General features: G+C 36.2%; 1 protein-coding gene across 3 annotated transcripts in view; it reads left to right on the top strand.

The window, feature by feature from the left end:
- Positions 1–26,745, top strand: part of LOC125278449 (kelch-like protein 29) — a 318,939-nt gene that overhangs the window by 96,996 nt on the left and 195,198 nt on the right. For 2 of the 3 annotated variants that reach the window (XM_048207641.1, XM_048207642.1), the window contains exon 3: positions 9,747–10,043. In XM_048207641.1, coding sequence (XP_048063598.1) covers positions 9,777–10,043 — 267 coding nt within the window. In that variant the 5' untranslated portion in view covers positions 9,747–9,776. Of the gene's footprint in view, positions 1–1,166; positions 1,636–9,746; positions 10,044–26,745 lie in introns of those variants that run through there. The other variant, XM_048207643.1, reaches the window with a different exon arrangement.

Genomic DNA, 26,745 nt, shown 5'->3' with positions numbered 1-26,745 from the left:
ACATTATCCTTGAAGACCAGCAATAATAATTTTCATTTTGATTACATAATTATGGAAATATATACATGTCAAAGTCAGACATGCCCCTTTGCCAGCTGTGATGCCTGGTTACTGGTTTAAACTTGGCCCAGGTTTGTAAAAGATTTTTGGGTCAGCACAAACTGATTGACAACTTCAACAATTGATTGCCAATTAAGTTTAGAATGCAATGAACCAATTAGAACCCAGTTTAGGTCAGATAGCTGCTAATGGTGGACATTTTGATGAATCGAAAATTTAAGTTTTTTCTTTGTATAAACTGTTTATATAATAAAATATGTTTTCGTAGTTTGTGTTGTCCCTTATCAGTGCAAAATTATCACAAATTAAAAAGGATTCATGCCAATATTGTCCAAATCCCCACTTTTCTAGGGCGTTTCCAAACTTTTGGAGGGCAGTGTGTGTGTAATATATATATATATATATATATATATATATATATATATAATGTCTTTACTCTCAATTTATTGCATCCTTGTTGAATAAAAGGTACAAACAAACAGACCACAAAGTGGTTATGTATGTGTGTGTGTGTGTGTGTGTATATATATATATATATATATATATATATATATATATATATATATATATATATATATATATATATAAAATAAATGAGATGTAGAAGTATTAAATGCATTAGAAACGTTTCCATTTTTTGACAAAGAAAATGCTTTAAGCTTGAGATGCTTCAGTTGGCAAAAAAATTCCTTATGAAATGTATCAAATAAGCATGATTAATCGCATCAGGTTTCCTAATAATTAATCCCACAGAATGAATGCATTAAATTGACAGCCGTAGTCTTAGTAAATAAAAGGAGGCAGGTGATGTTGGGCTTTATATTGCTGTGTTTGTCCGGTGCGGACTTCTCTTTCTCCCTCCCTCCCTCTCGTTCTTATTCTGTTTTTGTACCGTACCGCATAGTTTATTTTTCCTCTCACGCTTCAATTAAGTTGTTCCTGCTCCATGGCCTTTTCGAAGTTCTTCTAAAAATAGACATGCGGAGTGAATCGCGGGGCTGTCAGAGCTACAGTGTGAATGATCGGAATTGCCTACACCTCTATTTTATTGGTGGATTTTTCTCTTTCTCTCTCTCTCCAAAGAGTACAGCTTACCTCAGCTTGAGACGGGGAATTAAAGATAGTGTTCATCGGCCGCCCCTGGCTGTTTCAGTACCGACAGGCTCTGCGATTATTTAAAATTCACTCACGATGCCTTGTGTTGTCCTGGCGTAGCTGGCAGTAGTGAATCACGAGCGCGTGTGTGTGTGTGTTTCAATAAATCTTTTGCTGGATTTTTTAACGTGTAGCTCTTGTTTGGGTTTTTCGCTCGCGGGAAGCGCAATGCACAGGACTCATCAAGCTGCGCTCTGCCGCGCTCCAGTAGTGTGAGTCTGTTGAAGAACATCGTTGACTCCAATCGTCAGGATTCTGTGCTTTGATGGGAGCGGTTTCAAGGGCTTCTTTTCCTAAAAAACTATAGCGCTCTGTGCTTCCCTTTCACAATCCCTCAGCATCTGAGAGAGAGAGAGACGGAGAAAAAAAGCATCAGATGACAGGAGCAGCACTGACAGAGCCGGAGTGTCAAGTATTGAGGTTCGACCCGTCTGTCTGTCTCACTCTCTCACTGCTTGTTTCACTGTCTTACTCCTTTGTTGTCTGTCTCACTCTCTCATGCCTGTTTTATTCTCTCAGTGCCCTGCCTGTCTCTCTCAAATATTGTCTCTGTCACTCTCAACAGTCTGACTCTCATTATCTGTATCTCTCTCTCAGTCTGCCTGTGTGTTGCATTGCCTGTCTCACTTTTTCTATCTTGGCCATGGAATTCGAAAAGTTTTTTTTTCAGTTCCGGTTCCGATTTCTGTCAATGACTCTGAGTTCCTTAAAGGGGACCTATAATGCCTCTTTTACAAGATGTAATATAAGTCTCTGGTGTCCCCAGAATGTGTCTGTAAAGTTTCAGCTCAAAATACCCCACAGATCGTTTATTATAGCTTGTCAAATTTGCCCCTATTTGGGTGTGAGCAAAAACACGGCATTTTTGTGTGCGTCCCTTTAAATGCAAATGAGCTGCTGCTCCCGGCCCGCTTTCAGAAAGAGGGCGGAGCTTTAACAGCTCGCGCTTCGGTTGCTCAACAACAACAAAGCTGGAGTATCTCACGCAGCCAAAATGAGGATTGTCAGTAACTGTGTTCAGCCTTACATTGTTCAAACCGGAGTCGGACACGACGTGTGAAAGTTACAACTTTTAGAAATCAACTGGATGTTTTTGAAAGGTTAGTGGATACATTTATAGAGTTGTTGTGGAGTTGAAAAGAACCAGCTCATTATCAGATCAAATCAAATCACCTGTCATTTGTTTGGGAATCGGTTGTACTGGACTGTATTTGTTTGATTCACTGAACATAACCAATTCATTAGAGTCATTCATTCATTTGCTCTGTAAGCATTTGATTCACATAAAATAACTGACTTATTTGAGTCGTTTTGTTCTGTAATTGGACTGCACTGATTTCAATCTATGATTTTTTTAATTCACTGGGGGAAAAAACGACTCATTAAAGTGTTTAAAGACTGGTTGTGCTGTGTGTGTTTGATTCACTGAAAAGAACCATTTCGTTAGAGTCATTCATTTAGGTATCAGGCTACATTAATCATGCTGGATGTATTTGGTTCAGATAAAATAACTTACATATTTGAGTTATTTCGTTCTGCAATTGGACTGCACTGGTTGCTGTGTGTGTGTGTGTGTGTGTGTGTGTGTGTGTGTGTTTTCATTCACTGAAAAGAACCAATGAATTAAAGTCTATTTGTTTGGGAATCGTTTGTACTTGACTGGTTGTGCTGTATTTGTTTGATTCACTAAAAAGAACCACTGCGTTAGAGTCATTCACTCAGGAATCAGACTACATTAATCGTGCCAGATGTATTTGATTCACATAAAATAACTCATGAGAGGCATTTCGTTCTGTAATTGTACTGTACTGGTTTTGTTGTATGTTTTTGTTTGCTCACTGAAAAGAATCGACTCGTTAGAGTCATTCGTTTGAGAATCAGACCACTGATATCCACTGCTGTTTTGTCTTCTCACTGCTCTGTCTCACTCTCTTGCTGCCTGTCTCACACTTCCTGTTCATATATTCCTGTTTTTCTCTCTCCTGTGGCCCATCTTACTTTCTCTCTCCTCATCCTTGCCATCACTCTTTCTTTGATTTGATCTTGATATGGTGGCCATTACCTGAACTTCTGCATGTGTTTTGCTTTTGACCAACTTTAAGAGTTTTATTTTGGGTTAATTAGTCCCATTGCTGCTTTACTGTTTTATTTAGTATCTTTTATTTTTTAAATTGTACACGTTGACATACTGTACAGCACTGATATCCTCTCTTCTCTGTTTCTGTCTTTTTTCCAATCATTCCTTCACTAACAGCATTCACGCGTGCAGCTGAACATCGCTTCTAATCATCAGGCTCCCCGTCAGGAACCTGCACTCACCTCTGTCCAAAAATATAAAACACTCGCCTGTCTTGTTCTGCCTCCATGGCCCTATTAAAAGCATTACACTATCACAATTGAAATGTCAGTCAATTCTATATTGGCTGCTCTTCCTGTAGATCTCGCTCTCTTATATTAACTGGATTTCTTTTGCCCTGATTCACATGCGTTTATGAAACTACGAAACATATAGAATTATGTATGCTGACTGTATGCATTATGCATGGGCCTCCTCATTGCATTATACTAGCCAATTATTTAAAATATATATATATATATATATATATATATATATATATATATATATATATATATATATATACAGGGTGCGATTTGTGAAAAAACCAGAGGGGGGATATTTTATTTATTTATTTATTTATTTTTAAATTTGTTAAAAACCACAGTGGAGCTATATACTATTTTTGGTGTATATAAATTGGTAAAAAATCTTCAGATTTAACCTTGAGATAGCTTAGATATTTGTACCACTATTTACAATGACACTAATAATTCTTCATTTCTGATAGAAATGCAAAATCAATCGGTAGTTATTAATAGAATAACGAGACACAAACCTTTACATTCAATCGCGCTTGGTCCCATTTATTTTTGATCTCAGTGCATACACATACAAAAGTGCGCACATTTGGAGAAATGCACATTTACCTCAGATTTCATTAGATAGAATAAGCCGGGCCGTACGCAGGGTTTCATAATTACTGAGGTCAGAAAATGTAGTTTTCTAGGGGGGTACGGGCGAAAATTTAGATTTCCCTGGTCTAAATATGTGCATTTTTAAGACGTTTTAAGGCCAACAAATTGGATAACAATTTAAAACCATGTCAACAAATAAATGCATGCACAGTTTTGAGGCAGCTTTAATCGCATGTTTGGTAATTTCTTGACTTAACTTACAACAGAACAACGACGGTCATTGCTCGTAGTTTCTTTTGCGCTTTATTTAAGCTATGATAAAGTAATTATGCAGCGCGCGCCGGCGCATTTGCACATGCAATTCTTGAGTGCGCGCCACGAGCACAGTATAACGGCTGATTGGACAGGCATGTTCATTTTTCTGAGTTTTACCGACATAGCCTGACAACATCTCATCTGACCGCAGTTCACTGTTGTTCAACTGAAGCTCCCTCGTAGTCACCTACCTTTTCCACGCTCGTCTGACTTGCGCCTGGGAATGTGCGTCTGGAAAGTGTCCCATTTGTTGTGGTCGTAAAGAGACAGTTCTACATAATTCTATATCTATATAAAGTGTAAAAAAACATAATGGAGATATAATTATTTTTGAAGTTTTATTAAGAGTTAACAATGAGATTATGTGGTTTTTATAATCAATTAAAACACTGCTTTTGTCTTTTTTTTTTTACCAAAATTTAGGTTTTACTAAATTACACTTTTGGTTATACCGAATGACGATATTTTCAAAAAATGCTAACAGGCTTATATCTAGCTAGCTAGCTATGACATCAATGAAATAAATTTTTCTGGACATTCTTTCTTATAACAAAGCAACGACTTCTACTTATTATTATTAAGGCCTTTGGGCAAAAAAAAATGACCCGTCACGTCATTGACCCTTATATAAAGAAATATATATAAATAAAATAGTCTATAATATATGTAATATAAAAAATACCAACTGTATAGTAAATAATTAATGAATAAAAATAATAATAAAGCATCATATATAGTAATATACTGTACAGAGTAAATGAAAAATATAAATTTTAATACTAGTAATATTTTAAAATATTACTACCATTTAAAATGAATGTTTTCTGTTATAAAATATGTAAAAAGTAAGTTATTCATGTGATGGCAAAGCTAGGTTTTCAGCAGCCATTATGAGTGTTATGAGCCAATTATATTATGGTTAAAGCTGCCCATCTAGAGCAGTTTTTACACTGCGTGTCTCCCATATGAAGCTGCAAATATACTGTGTGTTTACACAGAGGACAGTGGATCAACAGCGGATCACATGTGAATGTTGATTCGCGTGCACAGCAGACTGAAAGTAAGCCAGAAGTGCTGCCCATCAGATTTACACTTCATGCTTGATAGAAATCTTGGAAGATAAATTAGTATTAGTAAAAAAGTATTCAATCACAGATAAGATGCAGTGAAATAGGCAATCGTATAAAATAGATGGCTCATTTGGCCAAAATAACTTAATGCAGTAGCTGATTACATGTAATCTGGATTACATGATCAGATTCCAAAAATTAACTACTTGTAATTAGATTACATTACATTTAAATTACTCGTAATCAGACTACAGTTACTTTTTTATTGATTACATGTTATTCTCACAATGGCAGTAAATTATTTATAATTCATTGATAGTCTTTCTCTTTGTATTTTTATATCAAAATGGTACAAGATTATCCTTTTTATATCAATGTGTTAAACAAGTTAAGTCAAAAGTAATCTAAAATTAATCATATTATATTACCTTAAATGTGTAATGTAATGGATTACGCTACTAACTACAATTTTTGTCATGTAATTTGGAATCAGTAATTGACTACAATTTGTAAGTAATCTATCCAGCACTAGCCGAATGTCTCCATCAACAATGCACTTCACCTCAAATATGGCGTCAATGCTCCCAATATTTGCAGTGATTCAAAGCAAAATCTAATACTCATTTTTCTGTTCTGCTTTTCAGTGCATTGCATGTAGAGAATATGGCAAGGCAACGCACAGATGTGATCCACGTGTCTAGCGTGAATCTACAATGTTAGAGGCGTCTATGTAATGGTGCCAATCTGTTATAAGCCATGAATAATTAATGCACTGCTTTTAACGTGCGATGCAATTATGGCAGTGGTGTCAGTAGCGGGTACTGTACTCTGCTCTATTTGTGTGTGCTTATATATGTGTGTGATTTAGTTTAGTGTAATTACAAGGAATGAATTCAAGATCTCATTTGCTGTATTAATGCAGTCATGTGTTGTGAATAGTGGGCTGATCTCTGTCACCAAACTAGTGTTATTTCTGGAATTATTATTGTTATCTTATATCATGGGAAATATACAGACACAGCCTAACATGGAGAAGAGAGTGACAACTAAAGCAAATTAGTGATGAATAGTGTGCCTGTTAGGAGGATGTTTGACTTTTGTTTTCATACGTTCTGTGGCAGAAGAGATGACGGTGAGAAATTATGATGATTTTTAATGATAACTTATAAAACTTTAAATACAGATAATACAAGGTTGTTAATTGATAGTATTTGATTCTTTTGAATCTGTCAGCCCACATTATCTCAACGAATTTATAGTGAAAACTACATTACCCATGATTCTGTACCGAAAATTCCACCAATCAGTCAAAACAAACAAAACACAACAAAAGATCTCTATTTAGACCCGCCCACTCCCAGGAAGCACTGCAAAATTTATGCATATTTTGCAATAAACTTAAAATATATTGTTTTTATATTTGTAATCAGTGTTTGTAAATGAGTAGTTTCTCAATTGTTTTTAATTAATACCTTAATTAACACCTTTGTCTTTTTGTCCGATTTTCAAATACTTGTTTTTTTTGCTTCAAATCAAAGTTTGTAATGTTGTGATTCACCTCGTAGCTGATTGTCTTGGTTCATAGCTTATAACACTTTAACGAAGACTTCCTGAAAATCCCTATGGGAGAAATGAGTGGGAAAAATACTTCTGGAACCAGCACCACTGAAAAAGTGGGCGGGCACTGTTTTTATGTATGTTTTTATTTACTTCTATGTAATCACAGCTTGTTTTAATTGAAAATGTGCTCGTCAAGTCATTTCACTTCATGACATTTGTTTTGTTAATGGCTAATTTGGAACGTCTTTTTTCCATTCTTTCTTCCTCAGTCTTATTGATTAGGTAATATTAAGAGAGGTCTTTATATTTCATGATTACTTCTGAGCACATGCTGTGTACTCTTTTTGGTCAAAAGCCACAATACTGAACAACAGCCCTAGTAAACCTCATTCCACACTTCTGTCTTGTTTAGCTGACTCCAATATAAAACAGCTAGCCAAAGCGCAATAAATCCTGAATTTGTTGCAGAACAGCAGAACGGCCAAAAGTGGCTTATTTTACTAACAGCTTAATCTGTTCCCACACGTACAAAGAGAGAAACTAATAACGCTACTCACAACCTCGGGTCTCCAGAGTTATTACATGTGGACGTCTGTGGAGGATGACGACAAGATAAAGAAGACACTGCAAATAACGGAAAACGAGGTTAGCATAGTCGCTAATGCGGCGTTAAAGCTAAACCGGTGCTGGTTCATTGTTTTCTCATATCCTGTCCTGCACTGCTATCAGCAATAAAGCTCAATAAAACTGGTGATTAGATTAATTAAAATCATGAGGCCTTGGAGCTGTACAATTTTAGCCGTTAAGAAAACTCAGGATAGTTGGACGGAGCTCATAACCATCTGGAAGAGTGCAAGTTTTCCTGTAAACTTGTGTTTTTCCTTGTGGGTCTTGTAAATAAACACTAATTTTTCCTCTTATAAATGCTGGCAGAGTCTGGATTATAATAAGTAGATGGGCAATTTTTCATGTGTGAAAACACAAAGAAGCCATGTGCATGTGCTTGATCATATGCGAACATGTTTATCTGTGTTAAAGGCTCACATATGTTATTTTTAAACCAGTCTAAAATGGAAGTGATGCTGCAACTGAGGGATGGGCACAATTTTGTACAAATTGTTTGAAATAATTTTCATACAATGAATGTTGAAGTGGTTTAGGATTACTCTTTATCTTTTTATAGGCTATCATATTTTGTAACAATAAATGTTTTTTCATATTTTGTTAATCCATATCTGGATTAGTATTTCAAATTTTATATATTTATTTTTTATTATAGTTTATTTCATTTTGAGTATTTAATCTTGCTTTATTATTTATTTATTTAATCAATTTTTCCCTTTTTTTTGTTTTACTTTTATTTGTTATGTTGTTTATTGTATTAAATTCTTATTTATTTTAGTTTTAAGTATTTAATCTTACTGTATTTATTTATTTATTAATTCAATTTTTCCCAATTTTTTTAAATTTATTTTTATTTGTTAGGTTGTTTATTTGATTAAATTCTTGTTTATTTGTTTATTTATTTCCCCCCAATTTTTAGTTTTAAATATTTAATCTTGCTGTATTTATTTATTTATTCAATCAAATTTTTACCATTTTTTAAATTTATTTTTATTTTTATTTGTTTATTTTATTAAATTCTTATTTGTTTTATTTTCTTAAATTGGTTTAGCTAATTAATTTAATTTATTTTGTGTGTTTATTTTAATTCTAATTTATTTATTTAAATAGATTTTTTTTTGTTTTATTAATTCAATTATTTTTTTATTTTATTTTTTTGCTTTATTTATTTATTTATTTATTTATTCAATCAAATTTTTACCATTTTTTAATTTAGTTTTATTTTTATTTGTTTATTTTATTAAATTCTTATTTGTTTTATTTTATTTAATTGATTTAGCTAATTAATTTAATTTATTTTGTGTGTTTATTTTAATTCTAATTTATTTATTTAAATAGATTTGTTTTAGTTTTATTAATCCATTTTTTTTTTTTTGCTTTATTTATTTATTTATTTATTTATTCAATCAAATTTTTACCATTTTTTTAATTTATTTTTATTTTTATTTGTTTATTTTATTAAATTCTTATTTGTTTTATTTTATTAAATTGATTTAGCTAATTAATTTAATTTATTTTGTGTGTTTATTTTAATTCTAATTTATTTATTTAATAGATTTGTTTTAGTTTTATTTATTCAATTATTTATTTTTACATTTTTTAAAAATGTATTTATTTGTTTATTTTGACAAGCTTAAAAATGTAAAGTAAAAACAAAAACAAGTCTTTCTTTGGTCAGCCTGAAAAGTGATCAAAGATGGCACATCTTGCACTCACGGATGTCTCCAACTGTTTGTCCGAACACAAAGGAGCTGTCATATGCAAGCACTTTTATCAGTATTAAATGCTCATTTGTTATTTTTTACACGCAGCTGAAGTGATGCCTTTTTTTACCTACTGTCTGCCAGATATTGAGATGTTCGCAGCAAGTTTTGTTATGTTGCCCGTCAAACCTGCCAAGAAGCTCGATTTGTTTGGTGCATTCTATTTCTATCTGTGTTTTGACAGGGTATAATCATGCTATCGCTCTCTTTGTGTACTCTGTTGCAGACAGCGCCACGAATCCTCTAAGAGGAAGTGATGTCACGACACCATCACCGTTTTGAGAGAGACTATCGAGGCCCCTGGGATCGTCGTGACCGAGCCAGCGGCCTTCACAATGGCGTGGGCAACAGCACCTGCTCCCCGCCCGTGGCCAACGGAAACAACCGTCCAGGACTCCTCCCACTCCCGGTCATCCCTTCCCTCCTGCCCACCCCAGTGACCATCGCCGTCACGTCGGCCAGCAACGACCTCGCCGCCAAGCGCTCTGGAGCCCCTTCGTCTGCCACGGCACCTGTTGTGAAGGTAGAACCTGCAAACGAGGGGGGTGGGGGGGGGGGCGAAATCCGCATTCAAATCACTTGCATTTCCATTTTGCTCACGCTGCCAGATTGCTTCATTTGGTCGCCGCTCTTCTTCTCCTTGCTAATTTTCTCTTTCATTATGCAAATGAGAAACTCTGAGCAATGGGCCGAATTAAGCCCGAGCCCGTGGCTCTGTCAAGTCTGTTGTGGGCAAGAAATAAAAGGCGTCAGCTTGCTATTTGAGTCGAGATGAATGGCATTCTGGAGAATTAGTTCAAGGAACGAGAAAAGCATGAACCGTTGTTTCACTCTTCATGCCGTTTAATCAGATTAGCTTCTGATTTCATGCATAAAGACAGTTTACTAGCTACTTGCCATGTGGCTGTTGCAGCCCACGCTCTGATAATGCCATGATTGACGTGACCTTTGTTCGTCTATGCCGAGACCTACACATTTTGAAGGTATTGTTCACTTGAGGTCACAGAGTCTCTCGTTAACGGCTAATAAGAGATGTTTGCGTTGGTATACTGCATTTTCGCATTAGTAGAGCGAGTTGCTGGAGGTGTGCGCAGGGTAATTTCTCTTGGTTTCAATCAGTAGAGTCTCCCGGCAGAAAGACGCGCCAGCTTTTCTCTACCTCGCTTGAAGCCCACTTCAGGGAGCGATCCGGGCTCAAAATCTTGGCATCTTCAACTACAGCTACTGTCATCTCACATTGGCGGGTTTTGTTTGAACTTTTTCGCTTGAGTGAATTCCGTGGGACTTCTGTGACCAAAAAGCTGTGTGAGTATCACACAAAATGCTTTAGCATTATGCAGATTGTGTTAACGCTAAACCTGTGGGCGAACGCCAACGGTTGGACGCTGACCGTAGAGTTCTGCTTTGACTTTGAAGTGTCCCTGTGATGCATGTTTTAGCATAGAGAAAAAAAGCTAGCCTTTTTGTAAAAGTATTTAGCTACACTACAAAATAAACGTTTAGATTGTACCGTTTAATCAGATAAGTGCTTCTTTGGCTCGGAAACATTGACGGTTTTTAACTGAATGAAACTTATTATGATGTCAGCATTAAAGTTGAATAGTTTTGAGCAACTTTACGTTAAATACGACAAAAGATTCTTGTGAGAAAGTTTAGATAAAGCTGAAAACATGATAAACAGCAGTGTTTAACTAAAAAGGAGACTTCTCGAATCAGTGAATCGTTCCTTTTTGAACTGATTCATTTACATGAACTGTCTGAATGAATTGATTCATTGGCTCTCTTTCCAATAATACGTAGGATGTTTTAGTCGTAAAGCGTGTTTTATTGTTACTAAGTTTTGATTATAATTAACAGGTAAGGGGCCATTCGCACAGAATGTGTTTTTTACATTAGAAAACAATGGAAAAGAAGGGCAGTGAAGTGGAAAAATGCATTCTGTGTGAACTAAAGCTGCTCAATACTTTAAAAAACAGCATTGCAGCATTTTGTGATGATAAGTCACCTCTAGCTTGTTACTAGACAAGATTAATTATTTTGAAAACAGCTGATCTATTGTCACATTACTGTATTTTTCCTAAAGGAGTAGTTCACCCAGAAATAAAAACATTTGACATTTATTTGCTCACCCTAATGTTGTTCTAAACCTGTATGTTGTTTTATTTGTGTTAGAATTTTTTAAAGTACATTTACGTTTATGACCACGTTTATGGTGTTTTTTGAGTTTCACAGATGGTCACTAACCAGCAACCGTAAAACTCTTTTTATTTGTTATATTCAGTTGTATATAACAGTTGTAGACAGTAATGTTTTACAATCATTCTAGAAACCACAACTGAAATTTAAAAAAGACATTTAGAAATATTGTGAAAATACTTTATGAATGTTTTTGACACTTTAAAGGGTTAATTCACCCAAAAATGAAATTTCTGTCATTAATTACTCACCCTCATGTCTTTCCACACCCGTAAGACCTTTGTTCATCTTTGGAACACAAATTAAGATATTTTTGATGAAATCAGATCGCTCAGTGAGGCCTCCATTGCCAGCAAGATAATTAACACTTTAAATGCCCAGAAAGCTACTACAGACATATTTAAAACAGTTCATGTGGTTCAACCTTAATGTTATAAAGCGATGAGAATACATTTTGTGCGCCAAAAAAACTAAATAACTACTTTATTCAGCAATATCCAGTGATGGACGATTTTAAAACACTGCTTCATGAAGCTTCGAAGCTTTACGAATCTTTTGTTTCGAATCAGTGGTTCGGAGCGTGTATCAAACTGCCAAAGTCACGCCCCCTAGTGGTGAACCATTGAAATTTCAAAACACTTATGACGTAACGAAGCCTCATTTACTGAAATCACATGACTTTGGCAGTTTGATAGGCGCTCCGAACCAATGATTCGAAACAAAAGATTCGTAAAGCTTCGAAGCTTCACTGAGCCATCGGATTTTATCAAAAATATCTTAATTTGTGTTCCTTGGAACGACATGAGGGTGAGTAATTAATGACAGAATTTTCATTTTTGGGTGAACTAACCCTTTAACATCATGACAAATTAAACAGTTGAGAAAGAAAACACATGTGTAACAGTATGTATAAGAGTATTTGCAGCTCTTAAAGTGACAGCAGCCTAATAAACCTACTTCTGTCTTTGTCCTCAATGTTAATCTAACATCAAAAAACAAAGAGTAAAATCACTCACTGCTCTTGACTGGTTAAGGCTTGCTGAAGCAGCTCTAAATATTCACTGTGCTATTAAATTAAAGATACAATATGATAGAGCATTATTATGAACAGTGAAAGCAACAGTAGCTCCTACAATACATTTTAACAGGCATAATTAGGCATGAAAATAACTGTAGGTAATATCTATTTACTAAGCCAACTTATTTGATTCACATTCTTTTGGTTTCTCTACTAGGGCTGGATTTGAATCAATTCTCATTTTTACGAACCGATATCGATTCTTAAATCCCAAGAATCTATTAGTCTAGTTTGTTTTCAGTTGATGAATGAACAGAACATGTAGTGCCTCCCATCCAATAAATCGCAATAATCTTTGTGCTTTGTTACTTTTGATATGAAGCAAAGTCTCAGATTTCAAATGACGTCCATCTTATTATGAGATTAAAAAAATAAATTTGCCGCTGTTTAATGTGGCGTGACAGATCGCTTTATAGCGCCTCAGTTAAAGAGAAGCGGCAGCACGAGCGCATGTGAACATCCTCTCCTCCGCTTTAATACCAGTTACAGCATGAAATAAACATGACTAAACATCAGAAGGTATGTTAAAAGATACAGTACAACTTACCAAAATCCGTATCATGTCTTGTGCAATCGCTCAATCAGTCTTTCAACCTCGGAAAAACGTCAATAAAACAACTTGTAGACAATGTCACGTAACGTCACATTCACCTCAGAAAAACATATTCAGTGACCATAAGCTCATTAGTCAGCTAGAAAAATGAACTCTAGAGAGCAGCACTCTGATAAATATAGCTATGCAGCGTTACATATTCATTATAATTTTTAATGTTCTTCAATATTTAATGCATATTTTCAGTATCTGCATGTTTGAAAAAATCAGTTATGACAGCCGCGATTTAAATGTTTATATTTCAAAAAAACGAATTGGAGTACAAATATGATCATGTGATTCTAAACTTTATTTATAATAAAAACATCATTGAGTGTAATTTAAGTGTTTGTATATAAAAAAGTTCATTTAACCTTAATTATTATTATACCAACTGACTTACATGTGTAGTTTACAGCATTATTTGATGCTGTAAACATTTGATGATTTCATTTGATGATTTTTTTCCTCTAGAAAATTTGGCATGTACTGTAATTGAAATACTACATCCAAAATAATCAATATGGAATTGAATCGAAAGCATGTGAATAGTAATCGAATCGAATTGTGAAAATTGTGTCAATACCCAGCCCTATTCTCTTTTTAAAACTAAAATGCAATGAAAATACAAGTATTGGTACTCATACTCAGTATCTGCAAGTTCTAAAGATAAAAGTATCAGACTTGTTCTGGAAAAAGTGATAAAAAGTGCATCCCTATTGAAAAGTAATGTCATAATACCATTTAGTATTACGTTCCTAACGCTGGAACCTTAGAAATATAGCTGTAATTCAGGTTCATTTAACCAATAGCATATTTTGAGTTCAGAATAGTATTTTTTTTTTTTTTAAAGATGAAAAATAATGAAAGAGATTGATATTGTTACTTTTAAGCACTTATAGTGTTATTGAGAAACGCTTACTTGGAAGGACATATTGTGAAACAGTTTAGTGTCAGTATTTTTTTTTTTTCAGCATGAATGCATTAAATTGATCAAAAGTGCATTCATAAATGCAGCCTTGGTGAGCAGAAGATACTTTTTTAAAAAATGTTTAAAAAAAAAACGTGAAAACCCAAACTTTTGAACAGCAGTGTACACAGAACAACACTTTTCCATTGTTGTTGTGCTAGCAGTGTCATTGTATGGAAAGAGCTTTGTGAAGATTCTTCAAAAATGTCTTCAACTTCACTGTTTTCCTTGGAAAAAAATAACAGCAAACAGGTTTGGAATGACATGAGAGCGAGTAAATAATGACAGAGCTTCTCTTTTAAGTCAGTAGCGTCTCTACTTTTTGTTAGTTAGTCATCCCAGCACTGGAGGAAATGTGTTTACCTCAGCTTTCTTTAATTATCGCCTGAAGGAAACTCATCAGAACACGGTAGAGTCTTGAGGGACCGCCACTTTCTCTGTCATCCGTCATCAAAGTCCCCATGTTGTTCTGCCCACGGTCCAGCTCATAGATGCTATTCAGATAAATATAAAAGCAATAGCAGCAGAAAGAGATGAGAAGGAACTAGAAGGTTTTATCTAACAGCAGAGAGCCATATCGTCTTTCCTTGGTTATGACACGACTGTCTAATAAGCCAAATTGTGATCGGCTGCGTGTGTGTGTAGTTAATGACTCTGAATGGTGCATATTTATCTGGGAATTTGTTTGTTTTTAACTTTGACAGGTATGAGGCATGTGATTGAGTTTGTCTGACTGATCTACGGTATGTTTGCGAGTCTGTTTGTGTGTGCAAGCGTGTGTGAAAGACAGATCGGTATCTAATTAGCGAGATGGAGAGGGACGCTCTTGTTGGCTCACACGTCTTTTTGTGACAAACTCTATGCAACTAACAATAAATAACGCGACTACTGTAACTTTAAGAAGCCCATCTGCCTGAGCTGTCTGTCATGACTAACGACACTTCAAAACGAACAAACGACTCTTAATTGAACTAGAGGTGTGGCAGCTTATTTACTCGCCTCCTCTTGTAATTAATTTTGTTTGTAATGCCTTTGTTTATTTATTTATTCCCCCGAGCATAACCACAAATCCACTGCTGCTGACAGAGACATGTTTTCATAATTCCAGGAGCGCTTGGGAAAGTTTATTATAGTCTGTTTAGAGTTTTGTAATCGACATACTGCATATTTACATCTATTACTACATTTTTACCGTGTTTTTTGAACATGTACCATGGTATTCTTTGAATTTGGTACCACGGTACATCAACTTGGCGCCATATTTTTTCCCTCACTGCACCATGGTATTTTTCATAATGTACACTGAAAATGTTCATGTTGAATTAAGTATGAAATTTTAATGTTGAAAGGCTGAAATTGTATTTTCGTACTCCTATAATCCCTGTTTTATTTACATCTTTGAAAAATCTTCTGTGTGTTTTACTCTTGAATGATCCAGAACATATTTTATTTACCATCCCTCAGGAAACTGTAGATTGATCCTATGATTTGAAGCACAGAACTTTGGCTACTTTGCAAAATGCACAAATGCATGCTCAACATTTTCTGTGTGGGTGTTGCTAACAAATGATTGAATGCTCAGTGACAAGATGTTGTTGCAGTTGTCAATGCATCTGCTTCTGAACGTTGTGTAGTTACTGTGATGAACCCATCTTAAAGCTGTTGACCAGTGAGATGCTGGGGAAATGATGCAGGCTGACAATAATGGGTGCAACACAGATAGAGGGATGCCACACTGGAGGAAATCCACAACTAATTGGCAGAACATGTTAAAATTTAACAAAACTTATCATCCCATTTTTTTTAAGTCTTTTATGCTCAACGATGCTGCATTTGATCAAAAATACAGTAAAAACAGTAATACTGTGAAATAATTACAATTTAAAAGAACTGTTTTCTATTTAAATCTATTTTAAAATGTTATTTATTCCTGTGATGGCAAACCTGAATTTTCAGCATCATTACTCCAGTCTTCAGCTTTAGAGAAGAGGAAGAGTTGTAACTCGTCCAGATTGTAACTTCTTCCTGAGTCTCTCCATCAGTGTCGACTCCGGTTTGAACAATGTAAGGCTGAACACCGTTACTGACAATCCTCATTTTGGCTGCGTGAGATTCTCCAGCTTTGTTGTTGTTGAGCAACCGAAGCGTGAGCTGTTTAAGCTCCGCCCTCTTCTGAAAAGGGGACCGGGAGCAGCAGCTCATTTGCATTTAAAGGGACACACACACAAAAGCGGCGTGTTTTTGCTCACACCCAAATAGAGGCAAATTTGACAAGCTATAATAAATGATCTGTGGGGGATTTTGAGCTGAAACTTCACAGACACATTCTCTGGACACCAGAGACTTCCTGTATATTACATCTTGTAAAGGGGCATAATAGGTCCCTTTTAATATCATGATTAGTACAAAATTGGGTTACACTTGATTTTAAGGTGACGTAGTAAGTACTGAGTAATTAATTAACTACATGTACTTACTATAGAGTTATGGTTAGGGTTTGGTTTAGAGTTAGTAACTTGTAATTATTCATAATTTACTGTTATTCATAATGTACTGTCACCCAGTGTTACCCAAAATTGATTGGGCAAAACCTCACATAAACACAAGAAGATTTCGTATGATCTGTATCACTCCAGTTGATATTCGACATACTGAAAATGCGAAGTACTATCATCTGATAGCTGATAAAATTGTACACTCTCTCCCAGTTATGCTACATTGCAAGACATATTACTACGAGATTATCTACCAAAAGACCAACCATCACACACAGCTTGAGTCTGTTTCCTACTCCATTATCAGTTAAATGCATGAATCACGGTTTCACCCATGGTCATCTTGCAGTGCTGGTCAGATCTATTTGCACATCGCAAATTGATGGAAAGCAAGTGTTTTCTGTTTGCGAAAGCAATTTCATTCTCTTCTGGTGCATGACACATATGCAACCATTTGTGCTGATTACGTTTGTTTACAGAATTGTTTCAATTCTTGATTCTGATTGGTTAACAGGGGGTTTGGGGGATTCATTTTCTATAATTTGCCATTGCAGTTCTTTGTCATTTTGCAATGTTTTTCCCAACTTATAATGGTGGCTTTTGGACTATTTTGAGCAGGATACTTAGTGACGTCCGTTAGGTTGAAAAGGTGAATAACGTCTTGAGATAAACATGTTTAATAGACATGTGCTTTTGATAATGGTAGCTTAAGTGGAATAATTGACTCTTGAATTCTTTAATTATTCCTTACAAAACCCATTTGTGCGTACACAGTATTTATACACAAGACCCAAGAACGTCTTGTAGAGGTCAAGATCCAATATGTTATTTTAGAATCCACACAATATGGCAGTTCTTTCTTTTAGCAGAAGCACATGATTGGATTCGTCCAGAGGGGATGTCATTATGAATTTTTCAGAAATGCTTCAGAAATCCAGTGGAAACTTGCAGCTGTGTGTGTGTCTGTGTGTGCGTGTAAATGCCCTTGCCGAGTGAAAACCCTCACAGCTGTGATTAAAATGTTTATGTCTGTCTTCAAGGGTTATCGGTCATGTTTTCATATGGTGAGATGTCTTCATCTTTGTGTCAGTAAATACTGGTCTTTCACAAAAGCCTGATGAAGCAATTAAGCATAAAGAACAGTGGCTTCATATACAAAACACTGATGAGAGAGATGTTTGAATATGATTTAATGCCCTAGAATTGTAACGGGAACATAGTATATATGTATGCATATCAACATGTTCTCCAACCAATACGCCTATATAGGTCGTTTGTCACTTCCCTGAAATATGACCCATAGGAGCGTTTATTAAAGTTGCGCCCCAATCGACAACAGGACACTTTTATTTTAATGCATTGTACCCTTTTATCTGCGTCATATTTCGGGTTTCGCGTAGCTCAAATGGCAGAGCGTTGCAATATATAACAACATGCAATCATGCGATCGTGGGTTCAATCCCGGGGAACACGTGCTCATAAAGTGTATATGCACTGTAAATCACTAAGAGTAAGTTTAGGGGAAGGGTGGAATGGGGTGGGTGTAGTCGTTAATAAAAAAAAAAAAATTCTAAATGGAAATAGGAAAAATGCAGTAAGAGATCCACACATTGCATTTAAACGAACACGCATTTTGATTGGTAACGACAGTCATATGTCATTTCATGACGACAGACGTAACACGACACTGTCATTATATTTACACCAGCTAGAGGGCGCATGACTTTAAGTGAAGTTCCTAAACGTAATTTAGGGAGGAGCGAGCCCATCTAATCTTCCAATCAACAGCCAGAGTATATAAGCAGCTGCTTACCTCTCTTCAGTCTCAGCTGTTCCAGCATCCCTCCACCTCCCCCTTCATCTCCGGTACCTTGCCCTATGTAATCATATCCTATATTTATTCACTGTGGGGGTATATCAGAGCTCGAGCTGAAGCTGCTTCCTCGAGCCCCTCATCAGACAGCAAGCCAAACTAGCTAAACCTAATACCTTTAAGATTATGTGGGCAAATAAACTCATTAAAACGTAAATATAGGTCATAATAAGGTGCTTAAAAAATGACCTTATAGGGTCTTTTATTTTTTGGAGGACAGTCTCATACATATATACAGTGGGTACGGAAAGTATTCAGAACCCCTTAAATTTTTCACTCTTTGTTATATTGCAGCCATTTGCTAAAATCATTTAAGTTCATTTTTTTTCCTCATTAATGTACATGCAGCACCCCATATTGACAGAAAAACACAGAATGGTTGACATTTTTGCAGATTTATTAAAAAAGAAAAACTGAAATATCACATGGTCCTAAGTATTCAGACCCTTTGCTCAGTATTTAGTAGAAGCACCCTTTTGATCTAATACAGCCATGAGTCTTTTTGGGAAAGATGCAACAAGTTTTTCACACCTGGATTTGGGGATCCTCTGCCATTCCTCCTTGCAGATCCTCTCCAGTTCTGTCAGGTTGGATGGTAAACGTTGGTGGACAGCCATTTTTAGGTCTCTCCAGAGATGCTCAATTGGGTTTAAGTCAGGGCTCTGGCTGGGCCATTCAAGAACAGTCACGGAGTTGTTGTGAAGCCACTCCTTCTTTATTTTAGCTGTGTGCTTAGGATCATTGTCTTGTTGGAAGGGAAACCTTCGGCCCAGCCTGAGGTCCTGAGCACTCTGGAGAAGGTTTTTGTCCAGGATATCCTTGTACTTGGCCGCATTCATCTTTCCCTCGATTGCAACCAGTCGTCCTGTTGATGATGATGCTGCCACCACCATGCTTCACTGTTGGGACTGTATTGGACAGGTGATGAGCAGTGCCTGGTTTTCTCCACACATACCGCTTAGAATTAAGGCCAAAAAGTTCTATCTTGGTCTCATCAGACCAGAGAATCTTATTTATCACCATCTTTGAGTCCTTCAGGTGTTTTTTAGCAAACTCCATGCAGGCTTTCATGTGTCTTGCACTGAGGAGAGGCTTCTGTCGGGCCACTCTGCCATAAAGCCCCGACTGGTGGAGGGCTGCAGTGATGGTTGACTTTCTACAACTTTCTCCCATCTCCCGACTGCATCTCTGGAGCTCAGCCACAGTGATCTTTGGGTTCTTCTTTACCTCTCTCACCAAGGCTCTTCTCCCCCGATAGCTCAGTTTGGCCGGACGGCAAGCTCTAGGAAGGGTTCTGGTCATCCCAAACGTCATCCATTTAAGGATTATGGAGGCCACTGTGCTCTTAGGAACCTTAAGTGCAGCAGAAATTTTTTGTAACCTCGGCCAGATCTGTGCCTTGCCACAATTCTGTCTCTGAGCTCTTCAGGCAGTTCCTTTGACCTCATGATTCTCATTTGCTCTGACATGCACTGTGAGCTGTAAGGTCTTATATAGACAGGTGTGTGGCTTTCCTAATCAAGTCCAATCAGTATAATCAAACACAGCTGGACTCAAATGAAGGTGTAGAACCATCTCAAGGATGATCAGAAGCACCTGAGTTAAATATATGAGTGTCACAGCAAAGGGTCTGAATACTTAGGACCATGTGATATTTCAGTTTTTCTTTTTTAATAAATCTGCAAAAATGTCAACAATTCTGTGTTTTTCTGTCAATATGGGGTGCTGTGTATACATTAATGAGGAAAAAAAAATGAACTTAAATGATTTTAGCAAATGGCTGCAATATAACAAAGAGTGAAAAATTTAAGGGGGTCTGAATACTTTCTGTACCCACTGTATATGTGTGTGTATGTGTGTGGTGCATGTGTGTGTATATATAAATTCTTATATGCATAAAGATATGGATATTTTTATATGTAATTTAGTGGTGTGGATTTTTTTTACATTTGTCTTAAATGGATAGTTCACCCATTTTTTTTTTACATACTGAACAAGTTGATGGTAACTGTCCAAAACTGTTTGGTTATCAACATTTCTCAGAATATCTTCTTTTGTTCTCTTCAGAAGAAAGAAAGTAAGATTTGTAATGTTAATGATGACAGAATTTTCCTTTTTTAGGTGTCTTGATACTTTTTGGTGCCGCTATATATGCTATTTGGGTTAACAAACTATCAATCATCCATAAACTCTTACGCTATGTTGCTCTTGTAAGCGCTGGCATTTCCTTTAGGAAATGTAAATTTAGTTGTTTTGCAGTTCCATTGTGATCTACTTTTACATTTGCCTGTGCCAATTTCAATTGGCCACAACTGCTTCCAACATGTTTCTATGGATTCAAAAACAAATTCACTTTTGCCATTTCAGTGTTTTCGAATAATTTTGCACTTATTTATCGGTGGACTCATTGAAAGGCTAGATCTCATAGCTGGATAAACATGCATTTTTCACAACATGAGTGAGGAAAATATATGCAGATTGATGCGAGGAGCAATTCTTATTAATGTAAGTGCCAAACTCTAAGACCTTAACTTCCCTCACACATTTCAAGGGTGTTGTATACTACAGTGCGCATATTCAGAGTGAGAGATAGAGAGAGAGAAAGTAGACCAGCTGCAAGTGTGAAGCAGAAAATGAATGAATGATGGAAACAAAGTGATTCTGAGCCAAGGGCTGCTCAGCGGGGAGACATGAACTTTGGTTGGCTTGCAACCTTTACTGTAAAGTTGCACAGATGTGTTGTCATTGAAATGATTTCATTTTCGAGAAATGTGTTGGAGAAGATTTCTTTATGAACCCCCAGAATTATGCAGTTAAACTGCTACATTTTTAAAGCTAATTCCTTTCCAAGCTTGAGGTTTCATAGAGGAATCACTCAATGAAAATTGCACTTGAGCTTAAAGCAATATTCACCCCAGAAATGAAAAGTCTGTTGTTTGTGTGTGGTCACTCTTCTCCATGCTATCACATTGATTTAAGACTGAAGGCTTCAAGCGTCAAAGTAAATGCACAAGTATCACAAAAGACTTGTATGCTAAATGTTCCAAGGCCTTATAATGTTTTGTGTGAGGAATAGACCAAAGTAAATGTTGATTTCGCAAACATGTCACATTTTCTCTGAATGATTCATTGATGAATTGAGCTCAGTGATCCAGTCACAGTGAATATGGCTGTAAATTATAGTGTGTTTCTCACAAAAAAAAACACCAGAAGACTTGACACAAGTGGGATGGATCACTTTTATGGTATTCTTTGCTCATTTGTTTTCTTTTTTTAAGCTTGAAACCTCCATTTTGATATGTCCAGATTCCTCACAGGGAGGGAGTTTCCTCTTCAGCGGATGAGGCTCTTGACCAATTCATGGATGGATTGGAGCTCACCAATCAGGCAATTAATGACACAGCAGCTACCCTTCATTACGGAGACGAGGAGAAGGTCAAAAAACATGCGGTCTCTGCGGTTTCTGCCAACTTCGGTTGCGTTCCAGTAAACACATTCAACAAGAAGCAAATGAGAAAGCGGAGATTCATGGTGTCTCGGTTCTTCTGGGATTATACATCACAGGTTACGGATTGCGTTCATTTCCTCTTGATATTTACCGCTCGTTTATTTCTCTCTGGGGAGAGAGGAGAAAAAGTGACGACATGGCAGTGGCATTTGAGTCATTAGTTCCCAGTGCTGTCATCTATCGCTCTATGCCATTTAAATATCGAATGGATAGAGGCGAAAAACCTGGCTCCTCTTCTGAAGTCATGAAGATTAAATATTAAAGTTTCCTGATTTTTTTTTGTTTTTTGTGTTCTGGCCTTGAGTACTCAATTTACTATTCATATGTTTATTAGAAAGAAGCAGAATGCATTTTTGAGGGTCAAAATATTGGCCCTCTGTGTTTTTGAGGTTTTGATGAAAACATTCCAGGATTATTCTCCTTATAGTGGACTTCAATGGCGTCCAAACAGTTGAAAATCAAAATTACAGTTTCAGTGCAGCTTAAAAGGGCTTTAAACGATACCAGACCAGGAATAAGGGTCTTTTCTAGCTAAACGATCGGTCATTTTAAAAAAAAAATGTAAATGTAAATGCTTTATATAAACAAATGATCGCTCAAAAAGCTTAAGCTGTATGTCCTATGCTTTCCCTATTCAACTTACGGAACGAACGCAACGCCAGTTCCATTTTTTCCGTAAGTAGAATAGTGAAGGTGTAGGACATACAGCGTAAGCTTTTTGAAGAATACAAAAGTGTGGTTTTGGCGGCACCAATTGGAAGGCGATCATTTGTTTATATAAAGCATATACATTTACATTTTTTTTCGAAAATGACCAATCGTTTTGCTAGATAAGACCCTTATTCCTCATCTGGTATCATTTAAAGCCCTTTGAAGCTGCACTGAAACTGTAATTTTGACCTTCAACCGTTTGAAGGCCATTGAAGTCCACTATAAGGAGAAGAATCCTGGAATGTTTTCATCAAAAACCTTAATTTCTTTTCGACTGAAGAAAGAAGGACATGGACATTTTGGATGACATGAGGGTGAGTAAATTATCAGGAAAATTTTATTTGAAAGTGAACTAATCCTTTAACCTTCCAAAAAGTCCAAAAAAGATTCACAAATTCCTGGTTTTCTGGATGAAATCAAGAATGAAAGACTATTTAATTTGGTTTTCCAAACGAGCCAGTTTAGTGTGATAAAATGTCATTTGACGGAATTGTAGAGAATAACATGTCGTCAACCCTTATTTACCAAGGAACTGGGATAAGTTCTCCATTTGTCGGAAAATTGGTGCTGTACGAAAGCAGTTCGCCCTTGTTTTTCCTTTCCATGTTCTGCTTTGCTAATTATACATGATCCAACCATCTTGTCCGTGTTTTCTTTATTTAAAACCAAATCCTTCCTCAAATGAAGTTGAATACAATTCTATTTCATGTTCTTGCCTTGCAGATTGGCTATCTGCAGTTGTGCTCTTGAAGCTGATTCTAATGTAAACTCATAACCGCGAATGTGTGCGCAAAAGTCTGATAGTGTTACATCTTGAGGGTCTTGGATCTTTTATTGATGAGATGTTCCTCTTTCAGCCATTTTGAATATACACCTTTGTTCTGTTTCAGTTGTACATTTACAGAAATCCAACTTGAAGTTCTTGAAAATGTGTTTTTTGTAGAGCTGGCGAATGGTGGAAAGAAACCATTGTTTCTGAGACAATGAGATTTTGTCTTGAGGTCAAAATATGATTGTAAGGAAAAGAGGCTTTGTCACTTGTACTTAACTTACTTTATTCAACATGTACAATGAAGATAAAACATGAAGTCTGAAGTGGAGGCTAGTTTTATGCGGGATATTTTCCAGACAAGTATTATCTGCACTAAACATTATAGTTTTAGTGCGCCGTATAAGTGCATGTCTGTGGAGCGCTTGGGTGGAAATGTTTGGAGGACTCATCACAAGGCGTTCCTCAATAGTCCTCAGGAGACACAATGCTGTAAATGTACTGTACGGAATTTCCAAACCAATTACTTTCCCCATGCAGTCTCCTGTCTTAAACATGAATTACAGGATCTGACTGTGCCTTGTGGGTTTGGATCCATGAGATGTCTTTCCGCCGTGTCTTTGTTCAAAGGCAGTTCCAAACAGCTCCAGTGCCTTTTCGGTCCAATCCCAAATTAATTTGTTTGATCTGTTGCCACTTCAAAGAAATTTATGCCCAGTTGCCCAGTAATTGTACACAGCGGGCAGTGTATTTTCTCTTGGTCACTACTGGAAGCAGCTTGTTTGTTTGTTTTTTAAATTATTTTCTAATGTTGCCAATTTGTCATTTATACACTGCCGTTCAAAAATTTGGGATCGGTACGATTTTTTATGTTTTATGACAAAAGAAGTCGCTTATGCTCACCAAGGCTGCATTTGTTTGATATAAAAAATAAAAAATAAAAAAAAACCCAGTAATATTGTGAAAAATTGTATCTGTATTAAATAACTGTTTTCTATTTGAATATATTTTAAAATGTAATTTATTTCTGTGTTGGCAAAGCTGAATTTTCAGCATCATTACTCCAGTCTTCAGTGTCTATATTAGTAATACTAATATAATAATATTATATAATATTATATTATATAATATTACATAATATTATATTATGTGTTAAGATTGGGTAAAATTATATTAATCTCATTACACATGTGAACTGGAAGCGGATACAGATACATTTATTTTCACTATTACATTAGGATGATCATTAGTGCAGTAGTGTACTGCTTATTATTTTCATCAGGAGTAAAGAACTTGATATTTATGATTGATTATTTCTGTGCTTTCTGGCTGTGTCTTCGGTTATTTTTACCCTTTCAAGTTACACACAAGGTTTCAACTCGTATGACACAACAACAGGAAACAAAATACATCATTCTAAATGTGTTAACTGTATCTTACTTCTTCTTTATTTCTACATATGAGCTCATGCCAAATAGTGGGTGTGCAGTAAAATGTACATTAATTAAATTTAGCCAAAAGCGATATATTCATTCAATGGAATTCAATAACGGTTCATTTAATTGGTAATTTTCTCAGTACTCTGTTCCTTCTCTCATGTTTTGTGCACTTTCTTAATTCAAGGTCTTCTCTGTTCTCTTTATACACCTTATCCATACGTGCTTCATATCATTTTAAAAGTCTTTGCATTATTATACTTCCTTCCACTGTTCTTCTAAGGCTAGATGTTATAACAAGGGTCTGTCAATTTAACATGAAAATGTGATTCATCATGAAAAATATTAATGTCACCAAAACAAATTTGCAATTAATCATGTCCCGTGACCCGTACATAAATAGCATAATGAGGTATTTTCCTTTTTTTTTTTGAGCAACTGAAGCTTGAATTACCACAGTTTCAGACATCTTTGAGGTTTTCAATGTTTAACTTTAACTTGAGAGAGATTGTGAGTGTGAATCACCTTTGTGAGTCTGTTTGTTAGTTTATTTACAAAAACAGTGTGAAGTTATCACCTCATTGCTGAGATATAGCCTATAATGTAGCTTTCAGTAGCTTTCAAAAATTCACAGAGCAGAGGTTGAAAATCAGTTTCTATGCTCCTGAAAAATGTTGTGTGTGTATAATTTCTTAACTATAAACTTTCCACCTTAGTAAAAAAAAGCTGATTTTTAGTGGGAGCGCATACAGACACGTCCGCTTCATAATATGACATTAAAAAGCTTTAATCTTTGTGCTCAAACGTGTCGCGCTCACCTTGTGGGAGTTTGGAATTCCAAGGGGAATCGGATATACGTGTTTAGACGTAGGTCAGATGTCCGGATATCGGATATGTATGATTTAAAAACACATTTGGAAGAGGCTCAGAACGGATTTGAAAAATCGTCATCTCATCTTTACACGTGTGCAGCAAATTCCGATCTGTGTCAGATGTGAGTCAAAAATCAGATTTTTTGTGCCAGTGTAAATGCAGCCCTAGTCCTTTCTAAAGACCGTTTAATGGACTACTTGTTTAAGCAATCTACCTAGCTATGTAGTTTTGCACGTCCCGGCTCTCTGTTGTTTGGCATCGAGTCCTTCATATGAAAAATGAGACATCCCAGCAAATAAAATCATTCCTCTCAGCTTTATTTTGTCTCCTTTTTTAAACAGTTGAAAAACATGCGGTAGGGTCTCGCCGATTTGGATGGTTACGATGAACAGAAGGTCAGAGCCTTAGGGGAGCGCGTGGGACGGACCTGCCCTGCTGCAGGCCTACACGGTCATCTTGGATCCGAATCTGGAAACCTCTGTTCTTTATAAATAGCTCAGTGTGGACCTGACAGTGAGACTCCGTCGAATGATCCAGAGAGCGAGAGAGAGAGAGAGAAGGCCTCAAGGCGTTATGGGCATCAGATGTGTGGAAGATTCATAGAAAACTCTGACAGTCTCACTGTGAAATCCGCGAGATTGATTTTTCAGTCCGATATGAAAGACAAAGCCCATCTGTGGTGGCGTAGAGACACTCCAGTGGCTGCAGAAAGAGACTGGTGAGG

The sequence above is a fragment of the Megalobrama amblycephala genome, linkage group LG11 (assembly GCF_018812025.1).
Source record: "Megalobrama amblycephala isolate DHTTF-2021 linkage group LG11, ASM1881202v1, whole genome shotgun sequence".
In the NCBI taxonomy this organism is placed as follows: domain Eukaryota; kingdom Metazoa; phylum Chordata; class Actinopteri; order Cypriniformes; family Xenocyprididae; genus Megalobrama; species Megalobrama amblycephala.
Note: the sequence above shows the minus strand (reverse complement) of the source record. Positions and strands in the feature narration are given on the sequence as shown.